Below are 27,674 nucleotides of genomic sequence, written 5' to 3'. Positions count from 1 at the left end.
AAAGCCTATAAAAGGATCATCCCTCTGCCAGCCCAGCAAGAATAATGAAATACTCTCCTCCTTACAGCTGTCAATGTTCTACACTGTAAAAAAAAGCTCAGCCGGAGGGCCATGTTTAAATTAACTAACAACACAACCCTGAATTAGTACTGGTGACAGTGATAAGTTCCTATGACTGAGATTTTACAGCAATTCCTGCAACACTTCTAATCTAATAAATTACCTGGAGGTGGGCATAGAGCGTACTGTTTCTATTTTTTCTGCTGATCCTAAATTGTGCAAAGCAATAAGTTCAATGCAGGATGCTAGCAGTTTGCAGAGCGATTTGATAAAATTGGAAAACTGAGCAGCAAAATGGAAAATGAGGTTCAATGTGGACAAGTGCAAAGTTATGCAAGTTATACACTTAATGGTAGTGTGTTGGGAATCCTTAATTGGGAAGGATCTGGGGTATGAGGTTAGACTGTTAGGTTGGAGTTGTTTTCGCTGGAAAAAAAGGTTCTTGCGAGGGGACATGATTACTCTGTACAAGTACATTAGATGGGATTATAGGTAGGGATGTTCTTTTTGTTGTAATGGCAGATTCTGTTAATGCCTTTAAGAGGGGCCAGGGCCAAACAATCGAATTAGCCTGGATTTTTCCGATATCACCCACCCGTTGGTGGGGGATATAAGGAGAAGATCTGCTCGCTTGGCGACATCACCAAGCGAGCGGATCTTAAGGTGTATGGGCAGAGATATAACAGTGAGAAAGTTGCTGGGTAATGCTGCAGGCAGTGTTCTAAAAACTTTTGCTTAACACTGATGGAACAACATACAACTGTCATCCTAAGCTGGTTTAATATAAAGCAATTAATTCACTTACTCACTGACTTTCAACACTCGAGGTATATCAGAATCTTCAATTTTTAACAGTCGAACAGTAAAGATGCTGTGACTAAAAGAATGCAGAAAAGCCTCATTAAGAAACATATAACTTACATACCGTAACATATCAATCCTGAAGTTGCCCTCGAGAGGAAATTTTGGAAAAACAAACCCCTGCTATAAACCATTTTCGGAATACTAAACTAATAGCTAAATCATATTTTATTACATATATGATTTATAATATTACATAATGGGAATAAAATTGTATTTCTGTGGTACATTAAGTAATGCACATATAAAACAGCGCCCTGTGCATATATGCATCACCCAGTTCTTTAAGAATGTATACTTAATACCACACTGGAACAGGCCTCAGTAGATATAAATAAATTTACATGCATGGGACTTATACAGTACACAGCAGTTCGTTATTACAAATTAGCAACTAAAACTTGCCATCTTAGCCAAGATACGGGTAATTATAGTGTCCAACCACGTGTACTTCAATGTCAGGTTGGGGGGCTATTTTCACTGGTCATCCTCCAATTCTATTGGATCACAGATCATGCTGGAAAACTTACTGTAACTGTGCCATGTTGGTGAATTCATAGTGCACCGGCATAAGTGGAACTGAAAGGTGTCCATACACGAGGATAGCCACTTGTACAGAATGTTTATTCAGCACATGCTCGCTGTATGGTCACCTAAACAGATATCTGGCTACAGATATCATCAATGGGAAAAAAGACTCACTTTTCCTGATTAAAATAGTGGTGGTGTTTATTAGATCAGAACTCACCTCCTGCTAGATGAACTGTTCAGCTTTGTATATGCAATGCTTTGGAATTTTTTCCCTAAAGCTAGAATTTTGCATGCCTCTGTTGCATCAGACACTTCTATCCACTGAAGATCTACATAGATAAAAATGAAAACATTTTATTCAGCTTTAGAGAGGAACAGTAAAGAATTAAATATAGAAAAGACCTTGAACTATGATCCTACAGATAAACAAGTGACTTTTGCAGAATATGGTAGTAACAGAAAAGCAAAACATCTATTTAAAGCATTATTATATAAATAAATGCAATTGCAGCCTAACACTAAACACTACTTCTGCTGCAAACATCTTTTACATTCGGTAATGATGCTCAGTACAGTACAAAAGCTTGTTATAGTAAGCAATCTTGTCCTTGAGTTGTGGCTTTTATCCCATAGGTGTGTATAAAGACAGAAATACAGACTGAACCATTTAACCTTTAACAAAAAAAAAGTTTCAGCAACCCATGGGTTAATTAAAAATGCATGTCGGTTAGGTTTGGAGACACTTATTGGCACTAGGTGTTATTTACTTAATGCTATTGAACTTCTATTCCCTAGTGCAGTGCTGTCCAACTTCTACGGTGCCGAGGGCCGGAATTTCTCTAGCATACATGGTGGAGGGCAGCTAATGGAAGCCAGTTTTGACCACTCCCCTTTTTGAAACCACACCCACTTCAAACCACACCTATTTTATCACAATGGTGGTAGCACAGCAAAATCCCAAATGCTTGGTCCTTACTGTGGGGATATCAACCATCATTCATATGTGAAAGAATTATGTCATATTAAGATATACCCTTAAATTCCATATGCCTCCTCCTCCCCTGTGGATAGCAGAGCAACCCCCAGTACATAATTACACACCTTAGGGACCATTTAATGGCTATTTCCAACTGCTAACAAACCCCTGCCACGTTCACCTCCCACAAGCAGCATAGGGCAAGCAGAGTATGGCACACACAGGCAGCACTCTGCCTGTCCTATGCTGTCTGTGTGTGCCATACTCTGCCTGTCCTACCCTGCCTATGTGTGCCATACTCTGCCTTCTCTATGCTGCCTCTGTGTACCATACTCTGCCTGCCCTACCCTGACTGTGTGTGCCATACTCTGCCTGCCCTACCCTTCCTGTGTGTGCCATACCCTCCCTGACCTATGCTGCCTGTGTGTGCCATACTCTGCCTGCCCTACCCTTCCTGTGTGTGCCATACCCTCCCTGACCTATGCTGCCTGTGTGTGCCATACTCTACCTGCCCTATGCTGGCTGTATGTGCCATACTCTGCCTACAGTACCTATGTCTGAGGTGTGAAGAAGTGAACAATGGGAGTGATTACAGCCTGAGCCTGAGGTGTGAACACTGCAGGGGGTGAACAATACAGGTATTAAAAGGTGTGAAAAACACAGGGGATTACATATTTAAACAATACAGAGGGATTACAGCCTGAATCTGAGGTGAGAACCATGCAGGGGGCCAGTTAATCTCAGTACTGATAATGCTTACTCAAAGGTAAGCCATCAAAGCAGCCAGACAGGTGGGGGGGCCACACAGAGGGGGGTCGCGGGCCGCCAGTTGGACAGCACTGCCCTAGTGTAATGGATGCACGCACTTTCCCTGATCTGCACCTCATGGCAGATAAAAATTACAGCATGTAGTGTAGAGCACAGACCTGTCCTTAAAGGAGAACTAAACTCTACAAATGAATATGGCTAAAAATATTCCATGCCATATTTTATACAGTTATGGGATCTGTTATTCAAAAACCATTTATCCAGAAAGCCCTGAATCATGGAAAGGCCATCTCCTGTGGAGTTCATTTTAATCAAAAATGTATTTATTTATTTTTTATTCCTTTTCTCTGCAATAATAAAAAAGTACCTTGTACTTAATCATAACTAAAATATAATGAATACTAAACAATCCAGTGGGGTTTTATTTAATGTTTTAAATGTTTTTTTGGGAGACGAATGGTGGAGATCCATAATGCAGAAAGATTGCTTATCCAGAAAGCCCCAGGTCCATAGTATTCTGGATAACAGGTCGCATACCTGTATATTGAACTTACTGCACCAGCCTAAAGTTTCAGCATCTGTACAGTAGCAATGATCCGGAGCTCCCCATTATGCTCAGTTTGCTCTGAGCAGCTAAACACAAGCAGCTATCACAAATTATCAAACAGAAAATGAGGCTGACCTGCCATATAAGCTGATGCTACAGGGCTCAAAAATTTAATTCTGGTGCTAGTTGTACAGGTTTCAGAGCTGCCATAAAATATGAACCTAAATTATTTACTGATCAGCCTTATATATTGACATTTATATTCTATTATACTGTATTTTATGTTTTGTTCCCTGAGCTCAGTAACAAAGCAGCACAGAGCATGTGCAGTGAATCAGCAGTAAAGAAGATGGGAAGTTCCTGGGGGCATCTTGGGAGGCACAGATCTTCCCTGCTTAAAGGCTGTGGTTGCTTTGGGCTGGTATAGAAGCCCAAAGCGTAACATGCAATTTTTCTAGTTTACTCCTTTAGTTAAGCTGGCGATATTCAGTGCGTGTATGGCAAGTCGGCGAGTCGACTGATATCGCAGGAGGCTGCTGATATCGGTCAACTCGCCGATCGGCCAGGTTAAAAGATTTTGATTGGGCGCCATAGAAGGCGCCTGATCAAAATCTGCCGTCAGGGCTCAATCGGCAGAAGGAGGTAGAAATTATATTGTTTCTTCCTCCTTATCTGCCGTTTCAGCCCTGTCGCACGAAAGATCGGAAATCGCCACGTGTGTGGCCACCTTTAAGCTCTAGTTTTCCTTTAATGTCTGCCATGGGGCAGCTGCAGGTCTGTGTCCAGAAAGGAGTAACAGTAAAGTAAAGTAAATGTCCCCTTCCGACTCAGAGAGCTGTTGAGCCAAAAGTGTGCATTAGTTTAAATCTGCACATATATCAGAAACAACTATAAAGAAAAAAGAATGTATATAAACTACAAAATTGCTCGGAGAAGCATTTAAGTATGTTTATATTAATTGAATCTGTATTTATATGCCCTTTGATATCAAAATTTTCCAAACTAAGTAGTTGTTCCCTGTTTAGAGGTGGAAAGGCCAGTCAGAGTGTCATATGCGTGGAAAATTTGGATTTCAGTTCATGAAGCAGATCCTAAACAATATATTATCACTACTAAAGTACAAATTGACCTTTTAATGTTGTATTTCCATCCAACCTAAAGTATGGGCATGTTTTATGGCCCTGCAGCAAGTTTGTGCAATTCAGCGCTTTGTGGTCTTATGTGGTCTTTGTGTCATTATTTGATGGAAGGTAGGATTTCACACACATACCTTTAACAAAAGAATACCCTTTAAGATCCAGAGCAAGCCTCAGCGTTTTCCTTTTATAGGACTTATCACCCGATATTGGGTCTAGGAGATCATAAATACACTCATTGTAGATTTCACAAAAAGACACCCAGACGGAGAATTTAGCTAAACTGTCCAAAGGCAGTTTGAACTCTTCCGATTGCCTTACATGAATGTCCATATCAGATAACATGCTTGAGTTTGTGAAACCTAAAAGAGAAGAAAATCAAACCTGGCATTGCTAAGCACACATTTGCAAAACAAACCATGATAACGCTAATACACCTTTTAAAGGGATGGTTCACCTTTAGTATGTTATAGAAAAGCCAAATTTAAGCAACTTTTCAATGAGTCTTCATTATTTGTTTTTCATAGTTTTTGTTTTTATTGCCTTCTTAACTCTTTGCAGCTTTCAAAAGGGGGTCATAGACCCCTGAGCCAAAAAAATATTGTTATGCAAAGCTACAGTTTAGTTGTTATTATTACTTATTTTTCTGTTCATGTCCTTTTCTATTCATATATAAGTCTTGCATTCAAACCACACTATGGCTGGGATCCTAGCAACCAATTAGCTGCTGGAGGCCAAACAAAAACTGAAAAAATTAAACTACAAATAAAAAAATGAAGCCCAACTGCAAATTGTCTTAAAATATTACTCTCTACAGCATACTAAAAGTTAACTTAAAAGGTGGACAAACCCTTTAACACCAGAGGTTACTTATAAGACAAAGGCAAAATTTTAATTATTGGCATTTATCCAGAGAGAACAATCCCCTGCTTGCTCCAGATAACAATAAGCAAATCCCTCTCTGCCTCATCACTACCTTCTAGTTTTGCCAGCATTTATTTGGCTGGGTGGATTACATTCATTCTTGTCACTTCACTCAAATGATGAGTGAGGGCAGGATAGGTTCTTTGTTTACATAGAGGCATTGTTATGTGTGTCACAGGCCTAAGGCAATTTTTTTTCACCTGTTACTTTCGAACAATAATCACCTGACCCACGACTCGACCAGCAGGTCAGTGCAATAAACCATTTTTGTGTATGGAAGGGTATTTTCCTAGCATTTTTGAAAGACTTTTAAAGGAAATTTGTTAAAGGAAAAGTAACACTAAAAAATTTTAACTAAAAAATCTATTCTACCCTCCCCCAATAATTGCCCTATCCTGAAAACTATTTGTTATTTATAATGCTTTAGAAGAAAATACCTGTAAAAAACTTGGCTTCCGGTCATTTCAACAAAGCCAATATGGCCATGCAGGCGAAAGTATCGGGTGAAGTTTAACTATGCGGTGATCGATTGATCGAGTCTAGCCTGACTCCTTCCTATACAGAAGGAAGGCTAGACTCTATCAGTCAATCGCCGCATAGTGAACGCTTCCCCTGAAACTTTCCCTGTGTCGCCATATCGCCTTTGGTGAAATGACCGGAAGCCAAGCTTTTTACAGGTATTTTCTTCTAAAGCATTATAAATAACAAATAGTTTTCAGGATAGGGCAATTATTGGGTGAGGGTAGAATAGATTTTTTTAGTTAAAAATTTTTAGCGTTACTTTTCCTTTAAAGAGCCCACCACAACATAGAAACCCCTAGCAGATAATAGATAAAACATCATTGTATTCTGCAGAGTTTATCTGTTATCTGCTATGCAACCTGTGCCTTTTCTCCTTTTTTTTCCATCTTGAATGGCTGCCCCCATGGGGGCAGCTAGTTTTTCTGAAGCAAATACACATTTACCAGGGCAGGAGTACATTTTAGTTTAAATTACTTTGAAGCATTTTAATTTTTTGGTGTAACTGTTCCTATAACACTGGCACAATTGGCATGAGAACCCAAGTATGCGGCCCGTCATTTGCCTAAAATTAGACCACACATGTATGTTTTATTGATGGAAAATTGACAGCAGAAACTATGCCTTGCCATATGCTTAAAGGGGGAGTTCACATTTAAATGAACTTGTAGTCTGATGGAGATAGTGATATTCTAACACAATTTTAAATTATTTAGCTTTTTTGTTCAGCAGTTCTCCATTTCAGAAGCTATCTGGTTTCAGGTATCCAATATAGCCCCCACTCCACACAAAAAATTAAACTATATAAAATATGTGCATACATTTCAGAACTGTTGAAAGCAGAATAAAATATACAACACTTCATATAAAAGTCATTGCACAGGTATGGAATCTCTTATCTCAGAATTACAGGAAGGCCATCTCCCACAGAGTCCATTTTAAGCAAATAATTCAAATTTTTTTTTTTTTTTAATGTCCTTTTTCTCTGTAAAAATAAAACATTTATAAAAATAAAAAATTGATGGTAATATTCATATAGGTGGCAATCCTATTGGGTTTATTTAACGTTTAAATGTTTTTTATGACAACTAATGACAATCCAAACTATGGAAAATAAACTGTTTCTAGAAACCCCCTACTCCCAAATTTTCCAGATAACAAATCCTACAGCTGCATTCCTCTAACCAGACAGTGTTTAGTTTTTTTTTTTTCCCACTGAGTCCTATCTGAAAACTGTAGAACGCCCAAGCGCAGGTCTCATACAGTACCTTCATCATTACTGAAGTCTGTGGTATCTTGACAGGTCCTGCTATTGTTACTTCGTATACTGCAATCCACCTTTAAATCAACACACAAAAAATGATATATTCGAAAACATACTTACAAAAACAGAGGCCAAATTGTACTTATTTCTCTATTTAGCAAAACCCTAGTACTCGAACTTTAATTTCTAAATAATTAGAAGGACATATCTAGAAAAAGTGACTGCAAGTAGAGCTGTAGTCAATACTTAAACACACAATTTAGGAAAATCAGTTTCTATTCCTTTTTGACCTAAAGAGAGCAAACAATAAAAGTCAAAATAAGGCCACAAAGGGATGGTGGGAGTTGGTTGTTTATGCAGAGAACAGTATCTACTGTATAAACTCAAGTATAAGCCTAGTTTTTCAGCACCCAAAATATGCTGAAAAAGTCACCCTCGGCTTATACTAGAGTCGGGTGCCATGGGTCCCTCTAGACTAGCACCCTCTCTCCTTTGTGTGCTAATTAGGCCACCTGCAACCAGACCCTCCAGTGCCCTGGCCTAGGCTCCCACTAGCAATACTTATTTCCCCTTAAATCTCCTCCGGGACTGGGTCTGCTGCCAGTTTGCCAATGCGCAATGAGCGTGGGGTAGTACTCATATTGTTTTTATTGACCCTCTTCTCCGCTTACAGAGCTAGTTTACTGTTTTTCTTTGAAATAAATATTAAAAAACATATACCCCACTGATGCCTCAATTAATGTAACTTTATTGGTATTTATTTTGATTGTTAATACTTAGCAGTAGCTGCTGCATTTCCCACCCTAGGCTTATACTTGAGTCAATAAGTTTTTCCAGTTTTCTTAGGTAAAATTAGGTACCTCGGCTTATATTTGGATCAGCTTATACTCGAGTATATACAGTAATTAAACTAGTTCAGAATTATAGGAAAGTATGAATGCAAAACAATCCTCGATTACAGCATAAGGTCTACTTATTTTGCTCCTGTTGAAATAAGGTGCACACAAGTGTATACTGGCCCTTTAAATGGAAGAACTTAGTCAATAAGCACACTATTGTGTTGCATTGTTGTTTTACAGAAATAGTTACATAGTTACATAGGGTTGAAAAAAGACCAGTGTCCATCAAGTTCAACCCATCCAAGTAAACCCAGCACACCTAACCCACACCTACCAATCTATACACTCACATACATAAACTATAAATACAACCACTAGTACTAACTGTAGATATTAGTATCACAATAGCCTTGGATATTCTGATTGATCAAGAACTCATCCAGGCATTAACAGAATCTGCAAGTGACAAGTGAACAAAGTATTTTCCATAAGCCATAAACCCAAGTCTATATGAAATTTTAGGTCCATTCATTTGGAGATGCCTGCAAATAAAGGGATCTATACCTAGATTCTCCCCTCAGGTCGTATGCAAATCAAGCTGATATCATTGTGACAAGAGAGGACAGGATCAATGGCCCCATGTAGTCCTCATTCAACAAGATTTTAATTATCTCAGATATCAGTCCAGCAGGCCATCATTTTGCTCCCATACAGAGGCCAATAAGCTACCCATTAGGGTGAAGACACACAGAGCTACTTAACAGAAGCTACTTGTCATGGCTACTAAAGACCAGAAAATACCCTGCCATAGACAATATTAAGAACTGCCTCTGCTAAAACACACATAGATACAATTATCAGTAAATTGTGTTTTTGTAGCCACTACAAGTAGCTGCTACTAGTATCTCCGTGTGGCTTCACCCTTAGTCTGGAGTGTTTGATTTAACAGCCAATGTTGGACCGTCTATGGAGAGCTTGAAGGGAATATCTCTGTTGCAGGTAAAATTTACCCTTCCCATGAGTAGCACTTCTGCCTTGCAGCGCTGGGGGTCCTGAGTTCAATCCAAGCCAGGGTACTATCTGCAAGGAGTTTATATGTTCTCCCCGTGTCTGTGTGGGTTTCTTTCGGGTACATATAGGCAGGTGAATTGGCTTCTGACTAAAACTAATGTAAATAATGTTTACTGTTTATTTAAACAGTAGAAATTGTAGCAGGGAGTTACGAGAATGAAATGAAATATTGACAGTGCTAATCTATTAAAGCCTATGGCAATTTCCTGAGCCAATGCTCCCATTCATTTATTTAGTAGGATTGTGTTTATAATTTGGATATATGGGTGTAGTCCTGTAGGATGTAGATGTACAGACCCTATTCCATCCAGAAAATGTGCCTATGTCCCCTGTCCAGACCTCTATGGGCTCTTACACTCATCTCAGATTTCTGTAATTCTCAATGCCATCTCCTGATATCTACTCACTTCCTTTGGCCTTCACGGTCTTGCTTTCCTCCTTATGCAATCTCTGTGGCTGCATCTCCTATCCAGTCTCCATGCCTCCTTCATGATCTTTCCCTAATAGCGTTGCGCTCCCTATTCTCATGATCTCCATGCCCTTTTCTTCCATTCCAACCATCTCTGTGCCCCGAGTACTTCCCTTCCACCCATCTTCTAACCAATTTATATGCTCTTTCCTCCCCCCCACCCAAGTCTCTACACTCCCTTCCTGCTAATCCTTGATTGCTGCATGCACATATATCAATCTATAGTCTCTTTCAAAAACACATATCAATAAAGCAGCAGGGTTACACTCTTCAAGCTTACAACTGTACCTTCTGGCACACTGCAAAGGTTTACATTTACATAGTAACTAGTTGTCGTCTCATTTTTCATTTTTTTATATGCGCCCTTCCACTGATAGAGATTTACCTCTTTCATCTGACGAAGTACAGAATTCTTAAGAGCAGCTTCTGCTTTAACCTGCTCTTTGGTTAATCGTATGTAATCTTTACATCTATATGGCTTCACATCCATTTTAGTATACACTCTTCCTTGAATGGAATTAAAAAGCATATCCATTGACCGAGGCAAAATACCCGCATCATCTTTTGTACCTACAAGGGAAAAAGAAATGTAATGCTCACACACATAAACCCTCTTATTTTAGCATATATGTATCTGAAAAATCATCTGGTCACTTCAGTTACAATTATAGATTAAACAATTAAATGTTTTGCAATGTTTCCTGCAAATAAAAACAAGGCTATTGGGGATGTATGGGTCAATAAGTTTGTGCCCCAAGCACAACCTGCCATCTCCCATCTATGACCCAACTAGCCCCAAGCATGCTGCCATGATTTAGCGAACTTCAGATTGTCATCAAAGGAGGCTAACCCCCAACAACTGCTGGAGGAGTCATTTCTTGGCCCAAACTGTGAGCTCCAGGCCAGCCCATCAAGAATTCTGATCCCTGATGTGAGGCAAATGCTTGTGCTATCAAAAGCAGACCTGTAAAGCCTTTTGTACAGTAAATGTGATACTGATATATGAATAGGAGAGAGCCTGAATAGAGAGCTAGAAAATAAAAAGTAATAATGAGAATATGTAGCCTCACAGAGCAACATTTTTTTTGGCTCCTGGGGTGGAAAAGCAATTAATTAAAAAACAAAAAGTGAAGACGTATTAAGATCTGGCTTATTTACATCATATTACAATTACCTTGAGGGGAAGAAAAGTTTATCCCATAATCTTGGAATAAGATTTTCTGCAGAAATAAAAGTTCACTTTACAGTGTAATGAATCACTAAGTTAACTTTGTGTAACAGACACTAGTATAGTTAAAAGCTACCCTCCTAAGTTTCTTAGTTCCATTTATCAAGTGGCCGACACCATAGTAACCTACGGAGCATGCACAAACCCCCCCCCCTCATTTTTTAGGACGTCATCAATCAAGAAGAAGCAAAGCAGAATACTAAAGGGAATGAGGCTGCGCATAGTGCTATGGGAGAAAACCATGTCCCGGGCAGTGGGAGGATGGAATGCAAAGAATCTGGTGATGTTACCCTAGTGTTGCCTGCAAGTTATGAATAAAGCAGCATACGGAGAAAGGGAAAGCATCAACAGGAGGAACAGCAAGCGCTCTGAAAACTGTATAAAGGTGCAGTTAAATGCACAACACTTCATTTCAACCTTTCCTTGTCCTTGAAAGGAAGGTGAACTACCCCCTTTGGGAATACCAAACCAAAGCTGAACAGTAATCTTACTAGGCCACAATGGTTGATTGGGAAACACCAAAGAAACGTAGGGGCAGATTTATCAAAAAGTGAGTTCAGAGCTTGATACATAAAAACTCACGTTCTCTTCATTCCAACAGGATTCTCAGAAGTGCATTTATCAATGAGTGAAAACTAGCGTTCACTATTTGATAATATGCTTCTAAAAATCCAATAGAAATTAATAGAACGTGTGTGTTTTATGTATTATGCGCTAAATTTGTATTTTGATAAATCTCCCCTTACCGTCTGTAATATATATATATATATATATATATATATCACTAAATATTTATAGATAAAACTGTATGCTAATCACAGGCTCTGTTTCATGCAGAGCAATAGTTATTTTGCCATAGGAATGACTACACATTTAAAGGAGGAGCTTGTAAATATAATATACAGTTATGCATCACTGGCACAAACTGTGTGCTTGCTTAAGAAGCTGGAATACAGTTTTTTTTTAAATAAAGTGCTGTGTCGACATGGGGGGCAGGCATTCAAGCAGGAATAAGACAATATGGCACATGTTTAGTTAGCAAATAACATGAGCTCTGTAAATACAATGGTTTCAGTACTTAGCTAGGGAGATAAACAGGGGTCAAATGCCATTCATGGCTCTTTAGGGCTGTGGCACACGGGAAGATTAGTCGCCCGAGACAAATCTCCCTTGTGGCGGGTGACTAATCTCTCCGAAATGCCATCCCACCGACGAAAATGTAAAATCCCGGTGGGATGGCATATGCGGCGCGGCGATTTGCTGAAGTCTCCTCTCAAGGCAACTTCGGCAAATTGTGCCGCCGCGTATGCCATCTGACTGCCGATTTACATTCTCGCCAGTAGGATGCCAGTCACAGCGCGACTAATCTCCCTGTGTGTCACAGCCCTTAGGAAAAAACGAACAACCCCCCAAAGACCTAATAGTCATTCAAAGTAAGAGTCCCAGCTCCTGCATGCAGAGAAAATGAAGAGAGACAGCTGATAAGAGGAAGATAGTGAAAACAAAATTATTTTGGAAAAAGGTCAGAATGTTTAATTGGTTATATTTTTAACATATCTTATTTCAGTTTCATGAAGCTTATATTAAGTTTTCATTTTCGGGAAAGTTCCCCCTTAATCATACAATTAAAGAGAAAAAAATACAGCCTGACATTTTCTGCCTTATGCATTTTAACAGGAAATATACATTTCTATTCGACATCAATTTAATCACAGACTTATCAGCTGCAAAAACCACTAGATCCCTCCCAAACCATGTACCATTAGGAAATTGTGAATTCTTAGCCCCTCCCTGTAGAACACTTGTGTACCCCTACCTTAATCAGCACATTGTGGCCTCATGCTTCTTTGAGTATACTTGCTGACAGGGACCAACCAATTTATTGTACTATCATCATAGTTTGTAAGCACACTACCCCTTGCCAGCACACTCTTTGGTAGAATCAGGCCTGCTGCTTGGTTTTGGCTATGTTAGAGTGGTTAATCACACAGTCACTTAGACTGTAAGCTCTACGGGGCAGGGACCTCCTTCCTACTGTGTCTCATACCACATGGCACTTACTCCCTGTGTATTTATACTTATTTATTATAACACTTGTCATCCCTGTGTGTCACTTTGTATATTGTAAGATTGTACAGCGCTCCGTACCCTTGTGGCGCTTTATGAATAAAGTTATACATACATACATTTCTTTACATATATTTTCACATATTAGCTAAAACATCACTAGAGGGCAGTGTAGCACAGGGAATACAAAATTCTACCTCAATGGTTCCCATACTGAGTCTTACTTGGAACAGTCATGGGGCGCTCAGTCTTAAGCTTAGCAAGGGTGAAAGATGAAGAGAATGGTCAACTGGGGAGGTAGGCCCTCCACTTGTCACATATGTAATCTGCTGGTCCGAACTTGCTTTACCTCTGGTACTGGGCTGACCTGTGCACCACTATAACCTGGACCCCAGGATGATAAATCTACCTAGTACCTACGATGATGAGCAATAACATTTGGCTGCACATAAATATGTTTGTTGGGATTCATGTGGCTGTAATATGGTGTTTTAGTAGGAGAACAGACTATGTACACCAGTATTGTACAGCCAGTTTCCCAATTCAAATAGATAGTTCTGCACAATAAATAATGTGTTGCCTATCTGTTCTTTACTAGTGTAAATAACAGTGTTTACTAGTGTATGACATCTATGGCAAGGCTGTGACAAATCCAGATAAAATGCTAGGACCATTTGGCTCCCTCACATCAGAGCTACCACCAACTAAGGGGTCTCTCTTTGGTACTAAATAAATCATAGGTATAAAACATGTGTATAAAATAATAAACATTTACAACTAGCAAAGTAGAACACCATTGCTTAAAAAAAGCGGGCAAGCCTAAGAGTTATTAACAACATACCTATATGAAATATCTAATTTTATCAAGAGAAACATTTGTGCTTTGGGACCTGTATATTAGGGGAAATCACAGGGAAACATAAGGAAATATTTGATGAACTAAAATAATTGCTAGCAAATTCCTGTGGAAAGACTGACATCTTGAGGATACTACTGAGATTTTCTTTATAAGCTGATCATTTTTCTGGCAGTGTGAGAAGCCCCAGCAAGCCAGGAGAAGAACAGTAAAAGCCATGATTACCTTGGAAGGTGAAAGTTTTGCCTGCATTTGTCACTCCATATGTAAAAATCAGACGGTTCTGACCCTTCATAAAATCAATCACATGCTGCTTTATTGTGCCATCAAAAAACTGTGCTTGTGTTGTATCCGGACCAAATACCTGCACAAAAGGAAAATCAGAGGTAAAAGTGATGGGGGGAAAAAAAAACATTAAGAGATAAGGCAACCTATGTATATATCATATGCCCGCTATAGAGGCACTCCTTCCAGCTGTCTTGCTGACAGAAGTATGTGGCATTGAAGCTGATCTGGTCCTTAATTAATAGTAACATAGTAAGTTAGGTTGAAAAAAGATGTATGTCCATCATGTTCAACCATACATAATGCCTATATATAAACTGCCTAACTGCTGGCTGATCCAGGGGAAGGCAAAAAACCCCATCTGAAGCATCTCTAATTTGCTGCAGAGGGGAAAAAAATCCTTACATTCAACTATACATGCTCCTATTGCTGCAGCAGAGCAAAAAAATAAATAAATAAATACATCTTCCACACATGGTGGCCACCAACCCCACTCAACATTTTATTAAAAGATACAGGCAATTTGGCAGTGTAGGTAGTGTGGTTTGGGAGGGCCAAGTACCATAAAATGTATAATAATATATATATATATATATATATATATATATCTCTATCAGTGAAATATCATATGTACTTGGTTTCCTTGCCCTTTAAAGGAAAAATAAAGTCAAAGTCACTTGGGGGTGCCAAAATGTTAGGCACCCCCAAGTGACTTTGACCGCCTACCTTTTACCCCGGGCTGGTGCCCCTGTGAGGAAGGAACAGCACCAGCCCGGGGTAGCTGCCGGCGCTTCCTTGCTGCTGATTCGCTGCGCGCGCATGCGCAGTAGAGTGAAAAGCCGAACTTAAATGTTAAAGTCGGCTTTTCACTCTACTGCGCATGCGCCCACCGCTGGCACTCAGGAAAAGGAAGCGAGGAAGACGGAAGCGCTGCGCTCCAGGTGCCCCGGGCTGGTGCTGTTTTCTCCTAACAGGGGCACCAGCCCGGGGTACGAGGTAAGCGGTTAAAGTCACTTGGGGGTGCCTAACATTTTGGCACCCCCAAGTGACTTTGACTTTCGTTTCCCTTTAAATAAAATATAAACTGTAAGCATTCTCAATACACAGTTTTTGCTCAAACTGTAAACAATACAGTAAACTATGACTGTCCAACTGGAGGCACACAGACCATGTGGCTCCTTAGGGGACAATTATGGCACCCAGTCATCAAAACAGACAGAGCCACAAATAAACACACACAAAAGTTGCAAAACCCTGCAGTAAAGATTGAAGCAAATAGAACTATACTGGGTGCAGTTCTTTTTGACAGTTATATTTTATTTATTTCCTAGAATTTCCTAGAAGTAAACAAGTTCACACTTTATTATAATAGATGCAGTTCAACGTTCTTACATGTGTAAAGGTAAACTTCTGAGCCATAGATCCATTGCCTTTATCACTTAGTCGGCAAGACTGTGAATTGTGTGGAGGCTTAACCAAAACACTAGAGGAATCAGGAATACTGATGCAGTCCTAAAAAAAATAAAATAAAGAGTATGTTGTTATTTACTGTATTACACTAAATAGCTATAATTATAGATAAGGCACAACACTCACCTGAGCTTCATTTTGTTCAATTTCTACGGCAGTGAAGGGGCGAACACGAAGGTAAACCTGCATATGCTCCTGGGACCCCAAAGAATTTTTCTATAATAAAAATAAAATTTAAATAATGACTATGTTATTAATCATCATTAGATAGAACTCTCTCTCCACATGGGCTCAGCCTACTCTGGAAGGTGCTAACAGATTGGCTTTATAAAAACTACAAGAAAGAATCAAGAAAGAAATAATTATGTATCCATTACTTATTGTGTCTATTAAACATATACCCAATGGTGGGAAAAAAAGGTAGTTTTGCGAAGCTTCTTTTTAAAACGGAAATGAATGGTAAACAAATACATAAGTTTGTGCCGGACATATTTATTTATTAATTAAAATAATCTAAGGTTTGCACTAAACAGTACAAAAACTGAAATTCAAACTAAGTCTCATTCAAACTTCCTGGTTCATAAGAGAGGCTAAAACACAAGTCCACTAAGCAGTCCTTTAAATAATGAGCTACTTATGATCACTAAAGTAAAGGAGGAGAGGGGTTCTCAGTCGCTAGGTAACAGTATGAACCAGAAAGTTGGAAAGGGATGTAAAAAAAAAACAAAAAAAAAAACAGATATTAATTTTTAAAAAATGGCTCAACATGGGGGTATAATGCCCTTTTAATGTGTCATGTAGTATGAGCTGGTACAGCAATATCTGATCTACCTAAACTGCATTTAAGGAAGTACCTGGTTGGGGTTGGTTTCTGATACTGAGCCTCCAAGTGATAAAAACTTTTCAGCCAAATTAGTTCTGAGATCATCAATCGGCTGTGGTTCATCCCTTTCTGGATAAGTTATTGATACACCGAGATAAGAAGGCCTGGGAGGCGGATAGGTTTCTTGGGCAGGCTTCATGGCTCCCAGAACATGAAAACCATCTGTAAAAAAACAGGGACATTAATGGAGCACACTTTCAATAGCTGCAAATAGAGGAAAACCCTACAGCTTAACCCTGATGCAACCGTATATCTGGCTACACCAGTGATCCCCAACCAGTGGTTCGGGGGCAACATGTTGCTCACCAACCCCATGGATGTTGCTCCCAGTGGCCTCAAAGTAGGTGCTCATTTTTGAATTTCTGGTTAGGAGGCAAGTTTTGGTTGCATAAAAGCCAGTGTAATTGCCAAACAGAGTCTTCTATAGGCTACCAGTCCACATAGGGGCTGCCAAATAGCCTGCAGCCCACTGAGCTGCAGGCACAGCAGTCAATACAGCAAGTTTCTGATAGGACCCATTACAAAGAATCAGGGGTCTGTAGACAATTACCGTATATACTTGAGTATAAGCAGAGTTTTTCAGCACCAAAAATGTGCTGAAAAAGTAAGCATCGGCTTATACTCGAGGATATGGAAGATGTACCTTGCTAGCAATCATATTCGTTGCGCGTTGGCTAAAGGTACATGGCAACGGTGGTCACAAACCAACCAGATAATCCATTTCATACCATCATTCAAAATACAACTGGATCAAATTTTGACAAAGCTGTATGTGTCCAACACACAGAATAATGGTTCTGCCAGGTGTGTAACAAATGCGCAAATTGAGTTGTAAGCTGGTTACGTCTTGTGCATCTATTTTCAGGAAGATGACTCACATAGACAGCCGAAGGTTAGCCACTCATGTCAATAGGCATAGATGCTGGTGGCCATAATATGAAACTAAAACACTAACTCTTTTCACACCATACTCTCAAACTTGCCAGAGCTTACAATAACTTGCTCTTTATCCTATCTTAAGGACACACCTTTTTAAAGAAAACACATGATTTTCAGCAGTACAGATGGCCACATTTATATGCCTGACTTACTAAGGAGCACTGCAAGCAGAGCTGCTGCCTGTTTTCCCCTATATAAGTGTGCAGCCTACTTCAGAAAGCCTCCTTTCAGGCCAGGAATTTCAGCAGCACAGGCGCTTGGACGCACGCACGTCCCCCCCCGCAATGTTCAGTTGGGAACAACTGTGTGCGCCGTTATTCTAAACAACCTTTTTGGATGAGCAGAAAACTGGGAGAGTACTACAGGGAAGGTTTATGCTCCCTGTAGCAATAGTACTAAAGCAAAATGTTTGGCATTGCATTTTAAACTGAGGTGCTTCAGATGAAACATTAAACTAACAAGAAAACAAGAAAAAGACATCTAAACTCAAAGTGTTTTAACTGATTACAGCACAGTGTCAATTTTAAGCTTAACATTTTAGTAAATATGGGGAGAATTTGCTGCAAACATTTTGCTTTGGTACTATTGCTACAGGGAGCATAAACCTTCCCTGTAGCAATAGTACTCTCCCAGTTTTCTGCTTGTCCAAAAAGGTTGTTTAGAATAGCGACGCACACAGTTGTTCCCAACTGAACATTCTATGAGAACTTTCCCAGAACTCTTGGTGAAAGTGTGACACTGCTACACAAGGCAGTTTAACCCTCAGTAAAGGCAGTAAAGGCATCTCTATATACAAATGTAACCCTTTATGCGATTGGACACGCACACAGCACAAACATGAAGGGATTGCACACTGCATACGATTGAAGCACCAAATGATCCAATGGGAGCGCACACAGCAGCATGGCAAGTACTTAATACTTAGTATGGCTGCTTCCTTAGCTTTCCCAAACTTGCTTTTGTCTGCTGCTGTTGCATTTTTCTTTCTTTTTTTTTTTTATCAGCAGTGTTGTAACTCTTCAAGGCAGGAAGGTGAAAGGGTCCTCCATCCACCTTTCCCTAATCTGCAGCTGCCAACATGTTATATTTATGAAGAGTTCACAGGGGGTCACGCTGAGTGTCCTTTTATTATTTATTCGATTATTGAAACTTAGCAGTAGCGGCTACATTTCCCACCCTAGGCTTATACTCGAGTCAATAAGTTTTTCCAGTTTTGTTTAGGTAAAATTAGGTACCTCGGCTTATATTCGGATTGGCTTATACTCGAGTATATACGGGTGAACAGCGGAATCCACTCATCACTCCAGCAGTGCACTTTTTGCAGAAACACAGTGCCTATGGGTACCAGCCTATGGCAACTGACATCTCTTACAACAAAAGAACATGCTGTGTCAGCCTGCAGCTCAGGTGTTACCATATGCTTCTCTTTACACCCACTGGCTGCCTGTATCTTGGTGCAGGTCAAAGGGGAGCAGCATAGAAAAACTGCAGTACTTCAGCAGTTAAAAAAAGTATAGTAGAAATGCCAGTATTCGCTGCCTTTTGAATGTATGTGAGCTGCTATGCATGGATCAGCCTGTCACTACACAGCAGATTTAAGTGCAGAAATGTTGAAGTATACATTTTTGCACTGAAACCAGCTGTTTGTGTGCTGACTGACAGATCCCAGGCCTATCAGCTCACATGCACACAGAAAGCAGGAGTCAGTGGATCAGCTTTTCTCCAAATGCCATCAGAGAAAACCACTACCTGCCATTAGCTTTAAGGTGGCCATACATGTAGAAATTTTGATCTTTAATGCGACGTTCCCACCCTCCACTGATGTTTAGGGCTGAATCATCAGATATGGAGGTAGAAACCATAGGAATTCTACCTCCACCTGCCAATTCAGCTCTGAATGTAGAATTTGCTACAAAATCTTTTAACCTGGCAGATCGATGAGTCAACCGATATTCACAGCCTTTTGCAATATTGGTCGCCTCGTTGAGCCACCATACACGCACCGAATATAGTACAAAACAAGGTTTTGTTTGGTATTATAGGTGCGTGTATGGCCTGTATGGTTGCTTTTCCACAACCCAATTCCACAGCTAGTAGACTACACGAAGGACTTTACTGGAGGGGTTCTCTATCTTTTGTTTTGTAAAAATGAAACAATATGTAAATCTAAGCAATTTATCAATATACATTGACTAATACCCAATGATTTCAATGTTATTACTGAAAATAATTGCTAGTGAAAGTAGTATTTGCCTGTTTTCTTTTATATCCTCTGCATTCCTGGCTCTGACTGCTGAAACAATGTAGCTATAGCCATCAAAGAACTGGAGAAGAAGTGACTTCTCTTACATTGTTTTAAGAGCCAGATTCAAACAAAAAAAGTGGATAAAGAAATACTGCTTTCAACTGCCATTCTATTTACAAACTTTAAACCACTCAGAAAAGATGCTTAGAATTACATTTTCTTTCACTGTGCCAAAAAACAGGTTTTGGGTGGTTTCCTACACTGGCCATTCACAAACCATCAACATGGAGAAAAGATCTGTCAGAGGAGACACACAAGGCAACATTAGCTGTGGGATCTGTAAAGATCATACTATCAGTATTGTAACATTCTATACTGATATTAATGGACACAGGCGGACATTTTAAACCTGTGTGACATCCATGCCACAATATGCAGATTGCTTAATACACACAGATAATAATACCCTCAATAACCCTCATGTCTGACTGTATTTGTAGGTGGGCAGCCAGCTTTAGACTGCAGCTCAAGGGCAGCACATAGCAGCAGAGCTTTGTTCTCTATAAATTCCCTGCTAGTTGGGGTTATAAGGCTCAGGCACCTGCAGTGGTGCCTCCCAGTAACAGTGAGCCCTAGCTAGCAGGCTTCCGTAGTACAGTTCCCTGCTCTCTTGGTCCCACTACCAGGTGTTTAGAAGAAAATTTGGCAAAGGCAGCAGGTCTCCAGGGAGGAATAAACGGCTAACTAGAGTTACCAGACACTTTCCCGCATAGAGACACTCAGGGGGGCTGACATCACGGTGGGGGGGGCTGTCCCCTGAGCCGCGGCTGTGATACACTTACATAGATGACGGCCCCCCTGCCGGGAGTGAGCTGCAGAAGTTAAACCCAAAAGTCCCGCTTTTCAAAGCACACTCCCTATTTACCTAACGCAGTACCGGCTAGCTACTTACACGTCCCGCAGAGCTGGTAATTCAAAATTCCTTGGCGCCTGTCTTTCTGAAAATCCCGACGTCACAAGTCTCATCACGCGAGATTGGGCGTCACGACTGCAAGTTAGCGGAGGGGGGTGTGGCTTGCCAGTCAGTGGCTTGGCAGTCAGTGTGCTAGGTTAAGCAGCCAGAGCGCTTGGTTTAGCAGTCAGTGCGCTAGGTTTAGCAGTCAGTGCGCTTGGTTTAGCAGTCAGTGCGCTAGGTTTAGCAGTCAGTGCGCTTGGTTTAGCAGTCAGTGCGCTTGGTTTAGCAGTCAGTGCGCTTGGTTTAGCAGTCAGAGCGCTAGGTTTAGCAGTCAGTGCGCTTGGTTTAGCAGTCAGTGCGCTTGGTTTAGCAGTCAGTGCGCTTGGTTTAGCAGTCAGAGCGCTAGGTTTAGCAGTCAGAGCGCTTGGTTTAGCAGTCAGTGCGCTTGGTTTAGCAGCCAGTGCGCTTGGTTTAGCAGCCAGAGCGCTAGGTTAAGCAGCCAGAGCGCTTGGTTTAGCAGTCAGTGCGCTAGGTTTAGCAGTCAGTGCGCTTGGTTTAGCAGTCAGTGCGCTTGGTTTAGCAGTCAGTGCGCTTGGTTTAGCAGTCAGTGCGCTTGGTTTAGCAGTCAGAGCGCTAGGTTTAGCAGTCAGAGCGCTAGGTTAAGCAGTCAGTGCGCTAGGTTAAGCAGTCAGAGCGCTAGGTTAAGCAGTCAGTGCGCTAGGTTAAGCAGTCAGAGCGCTAGGTTAAGCAGTCAGTGCGCTAGGTTAAGCAGTCAGAGCGCTAGGTTAAGCAGTCAGAGCGCTAGGTTAAGCAGTCAGAGCGCTAGGTTAAGCAGTCAGTGCGCTTGGTTAAGCAGTCATAGGAAAATAGCAAAATAGGAATAGGTGACATTAAATATCTAGTATAAATAAATTTAAAGCAACTGGACTTGTTTAGTAATCATTGAAGACGTTTCACTACTCATCCGAGCAGCTTCTTCAGTTCAACTGACTGGTATGGGAAGTCCTCAGCATATATACTCTTCCACTAATCCAATCACAATGGCACTTTGTAACTCTTCAGAGAGGTGACATCTGAAACTCACAGAGGTGTGAATGCTGTGGAGTTACTTTGAGAGGATTACCAAAGTATCATGCAACTCTTCAAACAGGTGTTACTTTTTGGAGTTGCATGAATGGATGTGTGAAGAGTTCTGAAACTGCCGGGGTACAGATGTTAGAACAGCATTGTATGTAGCAGACAGATGGTGTCGAAGTCCCCCGCCTCTGTTAAGGGATGGTTTCTCCACTTTGACATGAAACGTCTTCAATGATTACTAAACAAGTCCAGTTGCTTTAAATTTATTTATACTAGATATACCATGACCTGGATGAATGAAAATCTTCATAGACAGGTGACATTAAAGAAACTTTTTAGGTTTTTTTTTTTGTTGTTTGCGAGGATTATGTTTTAACATAATGGCTGATTTAGGGGAAGGCAATGGGGAAATTCTCCAAAAGTAATCAAGCTTTTTGTTTGTTTTTTTTACAGTAAAGTCATTGGTTCGTAAATGGGGTAGATTGTTCACAATTGAGAAACAGAAAAGGGCTAATTTAAAGGACAATTGGTAAAACTTGATCATAACTAATCTCATTGTCTCTTTTAGACCTATCTGCAATGTGTGCAGGTTTCAGAAAGTTCCAGGGCCCCCAAGGCTGACCATTGTTTTAAAGGAGACATATCCTATAAAAATTATGAATGTACCAGTGAATTATACTCCTCTAGATATAGAAAGATTGTGTCTTTAAAAAGTTGTGTTTCTGACTGATTTATTGAGAAATTCCACAAAAACCCCACTAGCCCCGCCCATCTGTTCCACTTCCTGCTGGCTGAATTCTCTGGATGAGCTGGGGAGCCGGCGGCCCTCAGTACACTGCACTGTAGGATAGGAACCAATCAGCAGCTAGGCTGACCTGATAGGGAACTGAAGCCTGTCTGTGCTTGTGTGAGTGCAGGGCTGTGATTGGCTCTCCCCCTCCAACTGTGCTTAGGATTAATTTTTAGCACAAAGTGAAACCAGCACCGTATATTATTCATAATTGCCTACAAAATTAGGGTTTTTCCCATTTATCCAATGTGTCTCCTTTAAGCGAAGACTAGGACAGTATATAGGTTAATTTAGGAGAATCTATTGGGTACCAACAGTAATTTTTAGTTTTTATGCTCTTTTCATGGTGGCATTGGAGGCTCCCAGATTTTTTTCCTGGTTGCCAACAATACCTACCCCCTGTGGAGGGGAGGGTGGCACAACTCAGCACGCTGCACTGTAGTAACCAATCAGCAGCAGCAAACAGCAATTTTGGGCACCCATGATTTATTTTGTGGAAGTGCAACAAAAGATCCCCCCTTTTCTGCAAGGCTTTGAACATTCCTCCCTAATTTTCTGAGTGCACTTTGAACATTTGCTTCACATATGTATTTTGACATATAAGGAGTGATACTTGATCAATTATATAGTGTCTTACTGTGATTTCCTTTCACATGATCATTTGGGACATATTGTAACTAGTGATGAGTGAATCTGTCCTGTTTCACTTAGATGGAAAATTTTCAAAATGGTAAAAAATCTGTGGAATGCGTTTGTTGCGCAATTTTTTCTTGTGCTTGTCTTTTTTTGTCATGCGCGTTTTTTTGCCACAACCGCTTCTATTTTTGACGTGCTTATTTTAACATGGCCGTGCCTATTTTTGGGTAGAAATGCTGAATATTATGTTTTGGGCTTCTGTAACAGCCAAGGCAACCACAATATAAGGCTGATTAGTAATTAATACATATAATTACTACATGGCAGCCAGTACAATTAGGATCACAACTTAATAATTAGCCCTGTGGCATCAGTTTATATGAAAGGCCAACCTAATTTTTTGCTTGATAATTTGTGGTAACCCCTAACGTTTGCTTCTCAACAGCTACTCAGAGCACACTGAGCATGTGAGTGTCACAAACACTTTTCAAGATGGGGAGCTCCTGTTACAAGTTTGTAGGCCTGGATTATTATTGCTACTGAGATGCTAAAACTTTAAAGGGATTCTTTCATGATTTTTATGGGGTACTTTTTGTCTCTATATTACACTGTTTACATACCAAATAATTCACTCTATCATTTAAAATTGTATTCTTGAACCAACAAATGTATTTTTTTAGTTGTAATATTCCATCTCAGTGCATTGTGCCTGAGTCTGAGCTTTCAGAAGGAGCCAGAGCTACACATTAGAACTGCTTTCAGGTAACCTATTGTTTCTCCTACTCCCATGTAACTGGAGGAGTCCCAAGCTGAACTTGATTTCTTACTATTAAGTGCTATTCTGATATCTGCTGGGAGCTGCTATCTTGCTCCCTTTCCCATTGTTCTGCTGATCGGCTGTTGGGGGGAGGGAGGTAATATCACCCCAACTTGCAGTGCAGCATTAAAATATGATTAAAGTATATTAGGTCACATGGCTGTAGCACTCTGGGAAATTAAGAATATGGCTAGCCCCACGTGAAATTTCAAAATTAAATGAAAAATGGATTCCACTGCAGGGGTTCTGCGGATGAAGCTCTATTCATTGATGCGTTTTGAAAAAAACATGACAGTATTTCTTTAAGCTGGTGCAGTAAGTACAGTATATAAAATGTCATTTTTAGCCATATTCATTTTTAGGGTTTAGTTCTCCTTTAAATCTGATCCAGATTGAACCCCAGTATGCCAGTTTGTTCCTGGCAAAGCCAGAACAGAATTTCCTCTCTTCCTGCACTAACAAACCCCCAAGCATACCCCGCTACATAGATGACATCCTTAATGATTTTCACCCCACTATGAACTTTAAATGAAACTACCACCTACACTTTTGAGATCTACAAACGAGATCTTTTCCAATAGATCTTTTTCCAATTAGCACCTCAGAGCCCTCATGAAAGACTTCTTTAGCCATGGCTACAACTAGAGTTGCCACATGGCCAGTGGCAGTGATGCTTGATATCAGTTATTTATAGAGCACAAATATAAAAATATTGAAAGGCTTGTTATTTTCTAGAGAAGGTGCCAACCCTATCGACAACCCAAGAATTGTAGATCACAATATACCCATAGCCACCAAGAACAGAAGAGAGACACAAATCAGTTACCACTTGTTACCACATATAGCCCACAGCTAAGGGTCCTTCGGAAAATAGCTACAGAGATACAGCTATTGCTGCATTGGGGATAATGTAGTATTTAGTGTAGCCCTTTTCAAAAAAGCCTCATGTTTCTTTTAGATCTTGGAGTGATCTTAGCTCATCCAACAATTCTTAAAAAAAAAAAACTACAGATAATAAATTGGCTTGTTTATTAATATACAACATTGGTCTTTAATATGCAACATCTTTTTTTGAAATGTGCACAGTATTACCTACCTGCTACCTAACAGTATTAATATGCTACCTATCAATTATATTTGTATCTTTTTAGGACTTAAAAGAACTACATAAATGCTGTGTTTAATTATTGTTGTTTATGTACTGGCTTGACAACCTTGCCAAAAATCCTTTATTTGCATCACATGGCCCAGACCAAGATACATTCAGCAGAACCAGTGATGCTGTTTGTTCAATCATTTGATACAATAATATTGCCATCTTGTGGGCAACAAATATCCTCACAATCTTATAAAATATGTTACCAACTTACTGGGGCACATTTACTAATCCACGAGCGTCCGAATGCGTTTTTTTCGTAATGATCGGTATTTTTGCGATGTTTTTTTTGTCACCGTCGCATTGTTTCTGTATTTTGCGCGACTTTTTCATCACGTCTTAATGCACGATTCACTAAAAGCATACTTGCGTTAATTTAGACGCGATGCTGCTTGCGTTATTTAAATCGAGAAGACGGTATTTAACGGAACACGCACTAATCAACGCATCGCGCACAAATAGTCGCCTCGTGCGAAAAAGGCACGCCATATTAGCCATTTACGGCATTACTTTCGTAAAACTACTTTTATGAAAATGACCATTTCCGTGCAAACTGGAGGCTGCATCACTCTAGGGCCAACACAGACTTGAATAAATCCCACTGCAAAGTCCATATTGTGTTGCCAAAAGCTCATTAACTGTACTTTTCTATAATTACCGCCTGCCCCAAGTAGGTGTTAATTTTCGCACAGACAAATGCGATATTTAGCGCGTCTAAGTGTTTGTGAATAATGCGTTAATATTATTTCTGCGCCCTAATTAACACAATGCGGTAAAATTAACGCATGCGGTTGCGCGTAAATTAACGCACGCAATATGCGACTTAACGCATGCGATAATACTTTAGCGAATCACACGTTTTTTTTCTGCGTCAATTTTAACGCAAAAAAGCGTGCAATAAAAATTAACGTACTTTAGTGAATCAGCCCTATTGTGTCCTAAAGAAATAGTTTATTCCCTCTTAACTGAAAGCACTCTTTAAAATTGCATCTCTTCATGCTATTATGATGATAAGAAAAATGTTATTGCTAAAAAGGTCCTCCATTCCTTGTATCTAGGAGGAGTATGCAGGGCTGTGGAGTCGGAGTCGAGGAGCCGGAGGCAATTTTGGGTACCTGGAGTCGGAGTCGGCAAAAAATTAACCTACTCCTACTAAATTTAAATGGGAATAAAAAAAATAAAGCAAGTTTAAATGTCCCAATTCACAAACAGTCATAATTAATTACTTCTCTGCTATAAGAATAAAGCCCAATGCACGCAGTACATAAACGAACACGTTAAGCGACCATGAAGCATGCTTTTCATTGACTGTATGCTTCACTAAATGGGACGTAACGCACAGTTAAGGTGCGGCAGCTCCACTGCGTCGTGTTCCTCTGTTACAGAGAACCCAATGCCCACTGGGAACCTAGCATAACTCTTACTGATAACTAATTAAGTAAAAATAAATTTGCAGGACTGGAAATACTTGTATACGTGAAGGGAATGGATAGTCAATAGTTTAAAGCAGTGCTGTCCAACTGGCGGCCCGCGGGCCGCACGCGGCCCTTGACCCCCCTCTGTGTGGCCCCCCACCTGTCTGGCTGCTTTGATGGCTTACTCTTGTGTAAGCTTTAAATGGTATCAGTACTGTGATTAACTGGCCCCCCCCCTGCATGGTTCTCACCTCAGATTCAGGCTGTAATCCCCCTGTATTGTTTAAATATGTAATCCCCTGTGTCGTTCACACCTTTTAACCTCTGCATTGTTCACCCCCTGCAGTGTTCACACCTCAGGCTCAGGATGTAATCACCCACATTGTTCCCCTGTTCACACCTCAGAGCAGTAGAAACCCACAAATAATCCCTGCATACTACAAAAAGAACATATACTGAGGTGGTACTGCAATTAAAAAGTTTTTTAATATATAGTTATTGTGCAGACTGTAGGAGCAGTGCCAGCATTGTGTCACTGTAGGCTGCCTGTGTGTGCCATACACACAGGCAGCATAGGGCAAGCCTGTGTGTATGGCACACACAGGCAGGGTAGGGAAGGCAGAGTATGGCACACACAGGCAGGGTAGGGCAGGCAGAGTATGGCACACACAGGCCAAGTATGGCACAAACCAGCCAAGAATGGCACACACAGTGAAAGTATGGCTCGCAGGCAGGGTAGGGCAGGCAGAGTATGGCACACACAGGCAGGGTAGGGCAGGCAGAGTATGGCACACACAGGCAGGGTAGGGAAGGCAGAGTAGGGCACACACAAAGGCAGGGTAGGGCAGGCAGAGTATGGCAGGTTTTTGCTGTACTACAACCATTAATAT

General features: G+C 40.4%; 1 protein-coding gene across 4 annotated transcripts in view; it reads right to left on the bottom strand.

Annotated features, from left to right (window-relative positions):
- The window catches only part of kif20b (kinesin family member 20B), a 59,954-nt gene extending 38,916 nt beyond the window's left edge, over nt 1-21,038 (bottom strand). For 2 of the 4 annotated variants that reach the window (XM_012966774.3, XM_012966778.3), the window contains exons 1-10: nt 20,891-21,038; nt 16,726-16,916; nt 15,998-16,087; nt 15,794-15,913; nt 14,342-14,480; nt 10,351-10,535; nt 7,591-7,660; nt 5,014-5,241; nt 1,670-1,781; nt 866-937 (exon numbers count right to left, since the gene is read on the bottom strand). In XM_012966774.3, the coding sequence (XP_012822228.2) occupies nt 866-937; nt 1,670-1,781; nt 5,014-5,241; nt 7,591-7,660; nt 10,351-10,535; nt 14,342-14,480; nt 15,794-15,913; nt 15,998-16,087; nt 16,726-16,893 (1,184 nt within the window). In that variant the 5' untranslated portion in view covers nt 16,894-16,916; nt 20,891-21,038. Of the gene's footprint in view, nt 1-865; nt 938-1,669; nt 1,782-5,013; nt 5,242-7,590; nt 7,661-10,350; nt 10,536-14,341; nt 14,481-15,793; nt 15,914-15,997; nt 16,088-16,725; nt 16,917-20,780; nt 20,871-20,890 lie in introns of those variants that run through there. The other 2 variants (XM_004915883.4, XM_012966777.3) reach the window with 2 other exon arrangements.
- Nucleotides 21,039-27,674: the final 6,636 nt, after the last annotated feature.

This window comes from Xenopus tropicalis, chromosome 7 (assembly GCF_000004195.4).
Source record: "Xenopus tropicalis strain Nigerian chromosome 7, UCB_Xtro_10.0, whole genome shotgun sequence".
NCBI classification, from domain to species: domain Eukaryota; kingdom Metazoa; phylum Chordata; class Amphibia; order Anura; family Pipidae; genus Xenopus; species Xenopus tropicalis.
Note: the sequence above shows the minus strand (reverse complement) of the source record. Positions and strands in the feature narration are given on the sequence as shown.